Source organism: Helobdella robusta (genome assembly GCF_000326865.2).
Source record: "Helobdella robusta unplaced genomic scaffold HELROscaffold_44, whole genome shotgun sequence".
In the NCBI taxonomy this organism is placed as follows: Eukaryota; Metazoa; Annelida; class Clitellata; order Rhynchobdellida; family Glossiphoniidae; genus Helobdella; species Helobdella robusta.
In genome coordinates, this window is record NW_008705063.1 from 1001708 (window position 1) to 1013448 (window position 11741).

General features: G+C 34.7%; 1 protein-coding gene across 1 annotated transcript; it reads right to left on the reverse strand.

Annotated features, from left to right (window-relative positions):
• Positions 1-4901: 4901 nt before the first annotated feature.
• Positions 4902-8088, reverse strand: HELRODRAFT_177804 (hypothetical protein; the record flags this gene model as incomplete). Its single annotated transcript, XM_009025953.1, has 4 exons — positions 4902-5612; positions 6187-6599; positions 6717-6888; positions 7663-8088. 4 exons carry the CDS (start codon positions 8086-8088, stop codon positions 4902-4904), a joined length of 1722 nt encoding a protein of 573 aa, XP_009024201.1.
• Positions 8089-11741: the final 3653 nt, after the last annotated feature.

Below are 11741 nucleotides of genomic sequence, written 5' to 3' on the forward strand. Positions count from 1 at the left end.
GTTAAAAAAATTATTACACATAATAAAGCTAAAACAAACATAACAACAATAAAAACAACAACAACAATAATAATAATAATGAGAGCTCTTATTATCCGAAAAACATGCATTCAATAAAAATTAAAATGAAGTAAAATGAAATGATATAACGTCTATAATAATAGTAATAATAATATAATAATAATAATAGAATGTAAACTTTTTTATTACAGGAATTCAACGACATAATAAGAAAAATCGATATAGTTATTAAGAATAATTAAATATGCAATAAAATCTTAACTGTTCTTTGTCAATTACAAGAGCAAATAGCAGAAATAATTAATTTACCGACAAAAGAATTCAGCGATAAAATTTTAAATGACAATAAATTAAAAAAATCAAAAAAGCCAATTTCTAATATATTTAAAATAATTGAACAATTTTTAAAATCAGGGTTTAGACACGAAATTAAACTTTAATGTATTTCGATTGTTTGAAGTTTCTAGATTTAATTAAATTTGTCAATATACTGTCAACTCCACGACCTCAATTTTTTTGTCTTGTAAGATGGCGATATCTGGACGAAGATTGACGAACAGTTACGTCATTGGTCGGACTACTTCCTTTTCGATATCTGCGAATATCAGGCAATCCGTCGTACAGCATGACAACAATCAGTTAAAGATTTCGGTCAATATCTTGTCACGTCGTCCTGTATATAATTTTAACGCAACTACGGATCTAAAGTTGGACGCCACTTGTTTGCTCGCTTGTTTAGCGCAACAAAGAGGACATAGGGGATCGAGTGTCATAACCCATCTGAATAAATTGGCGTTGGCCGGCCATTGCTGAATCAAATATTTTTTGCGAATATGTATAAGGTATATGGTAGTGAACCTAGTTTTTTTTTGACCAGTGTGTTATTTGCGAAGATGATATTACATTTGTTACCGACTTGATCAGGGAAGCTTGATTTTGAAGTGGGACAAAGTGGTTAAGGTTGGCAGCTAATCGATCCCTTTCAAACTTTTTTATTGTCTGAGATGTTGAGCTTAAGTCAGAAAGCATATTGTCCACCATCTTGTAGTTCATCGATGCTTCGTGCCAAAGGCAACGAATTTCATCATTTGAATTTGTCTTGAAGTAATTGCGGAGTAAACGCTGTGTCTTTGAGAGAAACAATGTTATGACCACCAATCTTCAACGGTAGACCCAGGGTCTCAGACATACAGCCGCTAATGGGTATTGAGAGCGAATTTCTAGCTGCTTCAACAACTAGGTTGTCCAAACTGTTGGCAATCCACGTCACAGAGAAACTGTAGCTTCGTAGATCGAACATCAATTTTGAGTGAGTGAATCTTCTCAAGATTTGTAGCTTCATTAGCGAATCTTCTCAAGATTTGTAGCTTAATTAGAGGAGAAATATCTAGTTCGGTCGTAGTTCTCAATAGATGTGTTAGTTTGGAAACCACTTCCTCCTTGGCTTTCGTATCTTTTAGTTCCGAATCATAGATTTTTCCAGGTATTTGAATCCACAACCCATTTCAACTGTTGGAATAGGTATGTTAACTACTGTCAACCTAGGTAAAAACTGATCGCCTGAGCCACCTTTTCCCCCATTTCAAGCTCACAGCATTTATCCATCCTCATTTGCATGCTAGAACATTTGCACCAGGCTAAATAAAAGTAAATTAATTTTTGAGCACTCTACGACGTGTATGCAATAATTGCCGTGTCGTTGGTGAATTGAAGCCACGATCTCGCTTTAAAATCCGAGCTTGGACCACAAAAGTATGCGCACTGTTTACACTCTTCATTTAAGAGTTGATTAAAACATAGATTAAAGAATAGCGGAGAACCTTGAAGCACTCCTATTCTTACAGGTAACAGAGGTGTGAGTTGCACGTTAATAAAAACTGATATTGTATAGTTGGAGTATATTGATGATACTAACTCTCGAAGTAATTTAGGTACATGGTGGTGAAGCAGAATTGAGTTGATGAGATGTGATGACTCACTTCATCGAACTAATTTCCGAGATCCAATAGAACTTTTATTATTATTAAATCAATAACATTCAAAAAAGAAAAACAAAGTCTCGATAATGTACATTTGTGTTTTTCGAATAAATAAATAAATAAATAAATAAATAATATATATGTATATATATATATATATATATATTTACATTTTAAACACATATACACTAACACACACACACACACATACACACAAACTAATGCTAATGCACACACATGAAAGCACAATACATATTGAATAAAACCGTTATATATGTACAAATTTCCTAATTTAGATGATTTTTTTTGTGTTTGCGTGAAACAACAAAAGTTATTTACAATGCCCGAAAAAGTTTCTCTTGCTATATGTATGTGTGTACGTGTGTGTGTGTATCTGTGTGTGTAACAACTTTACAGTAGTGGATATTGGTGACGGTAGCAGAGTTGTGATGATGGTTATTATGGTGGTGTAGTACAGCATCATCGTCATCATCAGCATTAACATTACCTAGATCATCATCATCGTCGTCATCGTCATCTAGTCACTGTATACATATACTCTCTCTCTCTCTCTCTCTATCTCTGTGTGTGTGTGTGTGTGTGTGTGTGTGTGTGTGTGATCGTATGTTTATATGTAACGTTCTAAAACGCTGAACATCTTTTCAACAATGAATGAATGAATGAATGAATAAATGAATGAATGAATGAACGAACGAACGAACGAATGAATGAGTAAGCAAAACATTATTATTATAATGATGACGACGACGACCACGACGAGGAGAATAAAGATTGTGCAAGCAAGCGTGTGAATAATAAAAATAACCACATGGTATAATTCTGCTGGTGAGTGGATCGTTTGATTGTTTGATTATGATTTTGACTGGGCTGATGCTGAAGAAGGGTAGGGCAATAGCTGTGATGATGGCGGCGATGATTATGGCGATGATGACAAAACGACGGTAACGATAATACATGAACATAATGAATAATGATGAATAATTAATATTAATAAATAATAATAAATAAATAATAATTATTAATAAATAATATTAATAACAACAATGTACATTGTATTCAACCTATGCATAAACAAGCATAAATAAATAAAAAAAAACAAACAAATAAAAAACCAAATAAACAACCAACCAGACAGATCAATAACTAAACAAACAGTTATAAATAAAATTAAGAAACAAGTAAAAACAAGCTAAATTCAATATCATATATTATTCCATATACATACATACATACATACATACATACATACATACATAATATATATATATATATAAGTATGAAAGTGTATGTATCCCACCAAATGTTTTAAAAGATAGTTTCAATGTTCTTATTGGTTGAACTCATCCTAAACAAACACATAATCATCACCATCACCACCATCATCATCATTATCAACAATCGTCTTCATCTAGATAGCAAAGTCTTAAAACAGCGAACAGCTGAACTGAGTGATGTAAATACATACGTAACACCGATTCATAACAAAGAACAATAACTAAACGCCAAGTAACAAAGACCAAAAAGAAAATCAAATTTTTAATGGAAAGCCACCAAAATGAGAACATGGATAAAGGAACCACTTGCAAACAGTACACCAAAACTTGAAATAATAACTAATGGTAAACGTCTGGATTGTATGTAATCAATGCCTATAGCCAAATAATATTATATATATTATATTATACATATATTATATTATACATATATTATATTATACATATATTATATTATACATATATTATATATATATATATATATATATATATATATATATATATATACACTTATGCACATGACTTTGTTGCAGAGTCAGTTGAACAACTAATAGCTGACAATACCATTAAAAATTCGCATTGAAAGAAAAGAACAAAATATTACTACAATAATGATACTACAACCAGGTAACACTCAGACAAAGACATAAAAATAATATTACGAACGACATACAAAAACATACATACTTACATACATACATGTATACATACATACAAACACATACACATACACACACACACACACACACACACACACACACACACACACACACACACACACACACACACACACACACACACACACACGCATGCATACAACATACATACATACATTGAATGTCCATACAAAAATAGATGATCATACAAAGATGATAAATGCATATAAATATACATACATATGTACATATATACAAATACCTACATACATACATACCTATATACATATATACAAACATACATAAACAAGAGAACCCTGTTTATAGCTATTTATTATTTGAATAAAATTAGGAATTTCATTTGTACATAATTAGTTAATGTATGTTTGTATGAACATGTGTGTGTGTGTGTGTGTGTGTGTGTGTGTGTGTGTTAGTGTGTTGTGTATAAACGCATATATATTTCTTTGTATACCAACTGTATGCATCATGATGCAAATGTAAAATCGAATCTTAAAAACAACGATTTAAAACAAAAAAAAAATTGAAATGAACATTTGCCAACCTGGATGGAGCGTTGAAAACATTTTAAATAAGAAAAAACACACACACACACACACACACACACACACACACACACACACACACACACACACACGTACATACATAATTACACACAACAAAACAAACTCATAAACCAAATGACAGACAAAAATGACATTTGCGAAACTATTTATTCTTTTAAAAAAAATCTAAAACAATATATCATTTATTTATCAATAGTGGTTATATAGTGTATTAAAATTATACTTACATCAACGACAATAACAGCTAAGATAATAATAATAATAATACAAATAATGATGATAATAATAATAATGATAATAATTATTATAGTAATAACAAAAATAACAACAATGATAATAAAAATAATTTTTTGTCGACCAGCACTAGATGGCCATGACGTGGCAGACGGTTCGGTTGGGAGGGACGAGGGCGCAGGACTTCCGATTGACGATGCGGTTGAGATGTTGTCTGTACCCAGTCGGACCATCTTCACCGTCGTACGATCGAATTATTGAGGGCGGATACCTGCAAGACTGTTGTTGTTGCTGCTGTGAAAACTTGTTAGATTGTTGTTGTGGGTGCTTTTGTTGTTGTTGTTGCTGCTGCTGTTTCGTGGCTTGCGAAGAATAAAGATGTTGTTGCGATGTTGGTGTTGTTGTTTTGCGAGTTGAATGGCTGGATGACGTTTTATGTTGTTGTTGTTGTTGATGATGGCTGTTGCTTGGTGATTTGCTATTGGATAGCTGTGCAAACGGCAGTAAATGTTTATGCGTCGACGATGATGATGATGCTTTTGTCGGCGATGATGATGACGACAACGACGATGATGAAATAGATGTTGTAGTAGCTTCCGTCGCCCAAGACACGTGGGCTGACATCAACGATGACGTCATTGAAGTGTCATTGAGAGTTGACATGCTGGCACAACTTTCTGCGATGTCACTGCAACTACTGTTGTGATCGGCAGGGGTCAAGTTTGTCCTAAAGTTGTTGCTATTGTTACTGTTGATGTTGTTGTTACTGTTGATGTTATTGTTACTGTTGATGTTGTCACGCTTGAATTCTGGTTTGTTGTTTATATGATCGACTGACATCTGCGGATAAATTAAATTAATTATTTTTTTTGTTAGTTTTTCTTTGCAATAAATCAGAAAAAAAAGTTTTTTTTTGGTATAAAAAAGATGAAAAATTATCTCTCAACAAACCATCAGAAAGACAGTAAGTAGCCTGGTAAAAAAAAAACAAAAACAAGGAAACAACATTATCATATCCTTATGACAACAGTGTGAATGCAAATAAAAGTAGAAACTATGAAAGTTGTAATAGTAATTTAAAACATAAGCTGTAAAGTAAGGAGCCGGAGCGAGATTAATTAAAATGAAATGATGACAAGCAAACATTTATATCACCATCACTCACAGCCTCAGTAGCACAAAACATTCTCACTACTGATAACATTTGTTCTTTTTTTTTAAATTAATAAATGATGTCAAAAATCAATAATATCTGGGCAAGCTTATTTTGCGATCAGTTTCAGTTCTTAAAACATCATACATAGATACATGCATGCATACATACACACATACATACACACATATACACATACATACATACACACATACATACATAAATACACAGACATACAGGCATACATACACATACCTACACCTGCGCCCATGGTGAAATAGTATATCCATCGGGCCTGAGGCTACCTTCCTCCATAAAACCCGTGGGTTCTTTAATTGTGGGTATGTTTGCCCTCTGAAAGCGCCTGACTAAAAAGTCGTTCATGGCCGAGTGTCGAGCCTGTCTACCAGGGCCCAATCGACACGAAAGACCATGGTAGCCCAGGGGTTCAACATTGGCCCCACATAAACAAACATACTCGGTTAAAATCGATAAACCGAGTCTCAGTCCCAAACTGACACGAACACAAGAGTCGTCCAGCCTGGTACCACAGGCGGAATTTGGGACCGCCTTCAACCAAGATGATCCCAACTCACTTTTTACAGCCATTATCCTGGCTTTATCAAAATTTGATTGGTTGAAATCCAGCAGCTTAGCAACTAGCAACTCCACTCCTTTTGAGAACGGGTTTCGATACAAATCCCCGCTCCGTGGACGGTCCGGAACCTATCAAAAACTTGAGTTCTGAAATTGTCGGAATATATTTTATCCCTGGGTTGCCTGTAACCAACCTTTCTGGTCAAGGGAAACGTTGAAAATCGATTGGAAGCCGTCACGGAGAGTTTGATCAAAACATTGAAGCATCAACTTATCGAGGCTGGGCGACGTTCTTAAAAAAAAAGTCAAACGAGGCAAGTACATCCCGTGCAACAGCAAGGTCAGGGCATCATGCTTCGAAACTACCTTCAGTCTAGACATAATAAATTTAAATTTTTCCAATTTTTCACCCCAGAAAATATTACGTTTATTGCAAGGAAATAGGAAAGAGCCTAGAAAGTCGATGTCGTTTTTAGGAAACTGTTTAATTTTGAAAGAATTTTCTATTAAGTTTGGATGATTTGTGAAGAATTCGCATTTTTTAAAGTTTAATTTCAAACCCAAATCAGTCTCACGACCCACAATTGAATTCAAATCCCTCAGCACATTTTCAATCTTTCCACCAAGTGAAATGTCATCCAAGTAGGCGACAATGAATTTGGATTCCAAAGACTTCAACAGAAGGTTGATTGCAAGAGAGAAGAGCAATGGACCCAGTGGGTCACCTTGCTGAACTCCTTCCTCTGACAAAATCTTAGTGCCACTAAAAGACAGAATGGATGGCTTATCATAAGCCGACAAACAAAAGTTGTACAACTCTGGCACAACCGACTTCACAGTGAGCAAGTGATCCCGCTTTAGGGAGTTAAACGCATTGGAAAAATCCAATTTCAAAAAACATTCATCATCATCCATGTTATCAACAAAACGTCTAGCGGCGTGAATCGCTCCCTCTGCGCCACCGCTAACACCAACGCCCACCTGCTGAGGTTGAAGCAGGGGGACAACTCTGTCTTTAATGATGTGCATGGCACATTTCGCGGCCAGACGCCTCCAAACACAACCAACTACAATTGGCCTGATACCCCCATCTTTTTTTAACAGAGCAACCAGTCTTCCACCAAACAAAATAGGGGCCACCTCTGGCGGACAGTTCCCGCTTAGAATCAGGTTGACAAATGAGGCAATCAAATTCACTAGATCAGAAGAGTATGCTTTTGAAGACGTAACGTCTCTTAGATGTACAGGCGTGAGACCACCTCTGCAGCCAGAAGTTCGCTTAGGAAAAGACTTTAAACAGTGCAGCACCTGTTGTGAATTAACCGTTAAGCTTGAAGCCTCTTTGGGTAGACAGTCCTTTCTGTTTGAGGGAGCGTTTGGATGTTTCTCCCTTAGGGAACCTATGGTTTCTTCCGTAACCGGTGCAACTGTATCTGTTGAAGACAATAGCTGTAGCGCGTTTCGAATGTTTCCTTTTTCAATCTTGGATCTAACGGCTGAAATCATTTTAGCTTCGGCTGAAATTTTTTTGCTATACTTAACAACAGGCTCCAAGGATTCCACCATCCTTTCCACCGAACAACCGCCAAATACATCCAATCTCTGGGTAATAACACCTTTTGGGTTGTGACGTTTACCCCCTCGAGGACTCCTCCTCAGAACCATTGATGTATGTATGTATGTATGTACGTATGTGTGTGTGAGTGTGTGTGTGTGTAGTAGTAGTAGTATAGTTGTAGTATAATTGTAGTAGTAGTAGTAGTAGCAGCAGCAGTAGTAGTGGCAATAGCAACCCATGTCATGATAGAAGATGAATTGGTGGATGAATTACTTGGATAAATGAAGAACGGATAGATAGATGGATAAACAGACGGATAGATGATTTTTTGGACAGGTGCATGAGTGAATAGACAGAAAGAAAAATGTATGGATGAATGAACGAATACACAATGAATGAATTGGGTAGATGGAAGGATGAACGGATGAAAGAGTGGATAATCTAAATAGAAGAATGAATGAGTATAAGAATGAATGAAATATGGCTAGAGGATTAACAACCTATCAAGCCTATGATTTTTCTTATCTTTTGTAACACCACTATAAGTTATCCCCTTTAAATTTAACATCCATAAAAACTGCATGCACAAGTTCCACCATCATATGATCTTATTACACAAAGCATCAAAAATATACATCCTCACACATACATGTCTTCACACACACATTATTGTTACAAATTACACAACCTCACACATACACATCATCCTCTGTCTCACACACACACACACACACACACACACACACACACACACACATCCTCACACAAACACATCATTGTTACACATACACATCATTGTTACACATACACATCATCACACATACACATAATTGTTACACATACACATCATCAACACACATACACCTTCTCACACATACACATCATCTAAACACTTCACATAACCAGCCCACCAAACATTTTGATTGATCATCCAATCACACTTATTAGATAGCAAATTAATCAGTTCAGAGCCTAAATATTATTTGAAAAAACAAACTGACAAGGTTAAAATACCATGAAAAACAACAAACCAGCAAAATAGCAACAATGAAGAATCTGCCAAAACCTCATTATATCTATATATATCATCTTTAGTAACTTTAACATCATCTGCATCATCATTTCATCCTCATAACCATCACCGTCACTGACCATTGTTACGGCCACTATCATCATTCTAGCCATTCAATTCAACCATGAGCTAACTTAATCATAAAAATCAATCAAAAATTACAAACTATTGATCGGCAGTTACAATCAGAGTATCAAATAATTAACAATACAACCAGCCAACCAGTCAATCAATTAGTCAATCAACCAGTCATTCAATCAATCAGTCAATCAACCAGCCAACCAACCAGTCAACCGACCAACAAAAAATGTAAATGTTTTTGTACCAGCACATTGAAACAGTTGTAAACAAAATTCTTATCGTAAGTAAAAACATTTCATTAGCATCCTAATATAAGCATACATACATATATACATATATATTCATACATATATACATCTATATTCATACATACATACATACATACATACATACATACATACATACATACATACATACATACATACATACATACATACATACATACATACATACATACATACATACATACATACATACATACATACAGTTATCTCAAACACATACATACAGTTATCTCACACACATACATCGTTAGCTCACACTTGCGCCGGCCGATTTCTGAATTCAATTTAAATTTTGTATTTTAATATGTTTTTAAACTTTTGTTTTATTGAACTTTTGGATTATTTTGCGTGTTATCATCCCGGGATTGAGTCTTTCACGGCATTTTGTCGCAGTTTGCCTTGGTTTTTTGTTGATTTAATTAGATTTTTCAACTTATAATTTTTTAATTGGCATGGTTAATTCATAGCGCACAGCTGTTGCTTGTTTCGTACCTGCCTCAACTGTGTGCTGCTATATTATTATTCATAACTTACCTTTATTTTTTCCAATACCTTAGAATTTTATTATAATTTCGTATTTTAAATTTTAAACGTACTAAGTTCATTTAAATTTTTGTTTTGTTAAAATTACTTATCTCACCAAATCACCTGTATTAAAACATTGTGTAAAATGATTGGTGTTCGGTCAGGTGACAACAGAGAGTTCTTTTTTGCAATAAATTACATCTCGTGTTTGTTGCAGCGATTTCTGCGTGTTTGTGTGTCGGAAAATATTAATTTAAACGGCGACGTGTGAGACTAACGATACATTAAAGTGTTAACCCTTTTAATTAGATGTTTGACTGTTTGGTGTCATTCATCACGATTTGGTTTTAACATACATACATACATACATACATACATACATACATACATACATACATACATACATACATACATACATACATACAAACATACATACATACATACGGAGCTCTCCGCTCGATGAAGTTTTTACCGATTTGTATCGAGGTCCTCGGCCCCATGGACCGTAACACCTCCAGGTTTTTCAATCGGATCTGTAAACATATCAGTATTAGGTCAGGCGATAGTAGGGAATATTTTTTCGCAATGAATAATATCTCGTGCATTCTGCAGCGGTTTTCGCGCATCTGTGTGTTGGAAAATGTGGAGTTGAATGCCGACGGGGTTGAGTGACGTTATAGCAAATAAAATCAAATTTAGTCAGACGCTTGGCTTTTGGTGTCATTCGTCAATGATTTGGTTTTAACATACATACATACATACATACATACATACAAACACAACCATTGTTTACTTGTATTGTACATGCAGCCTATAAAGCAAGCTTGAACATACATCAACCCATTTTTTTTTCTGGTCCATTCCACTACTGGCTCAGAAAGTCTGCACACCGTTGTTTACATAACGGCTTCTGCACACTTGAAAGAGGTGAGCATGGGAACGGGAAGTGGTAAAGCCTAATTTTCTGGAATGGGAATTTTATGGAATAGGGATTTACTGTTTGGGAATCGGAAGTGATGGACGGGAATGAGAAAAAATGGGAAAAAATACATATGCACGCCCAAATTTGAAAAATTCACAGCGTTAACAAAGATGATATGTTAACACATGGAAATAAACGTTCAAGAAAATAATTTCACTTTTGACATTATAACACTTACAGAAACTTGACTTAACTGCAGTACTGAAAATTATGCAAACTTACAAGGTTTTCAAGGTTTATTTCAGAATACGTTATCTCATTAGAGATGAGATTAGGGTTAGACATATACACACAAGCATACATACTGACTTATATACACACAAGCATACATATGGACTTAAACACAAAAGCATACATACAGACTTAAATACACACAAGCATACATACAGACTTAAATACACACAAGCATACATACATACACATATAAACTCTTACACGCACACACATACACCCAGCAACAGCTATTTAGATATTTTTGTTCCTGCATCAAAATAAAAAAAAAACTTGTCTATGTTAAACAGCAAATTGTGAGTACATTATACATGAATACACTAATACACTAAATAGGGAAATACAAACACAACACAACATTTGTATGCTTCAATGTACAAACACACACACACACCCATATATATATATATATATATATATATATATATATATATATATATATATATATATATATGTGTGTGTGTGTGTGTGTGTGTGTGTGCGCAC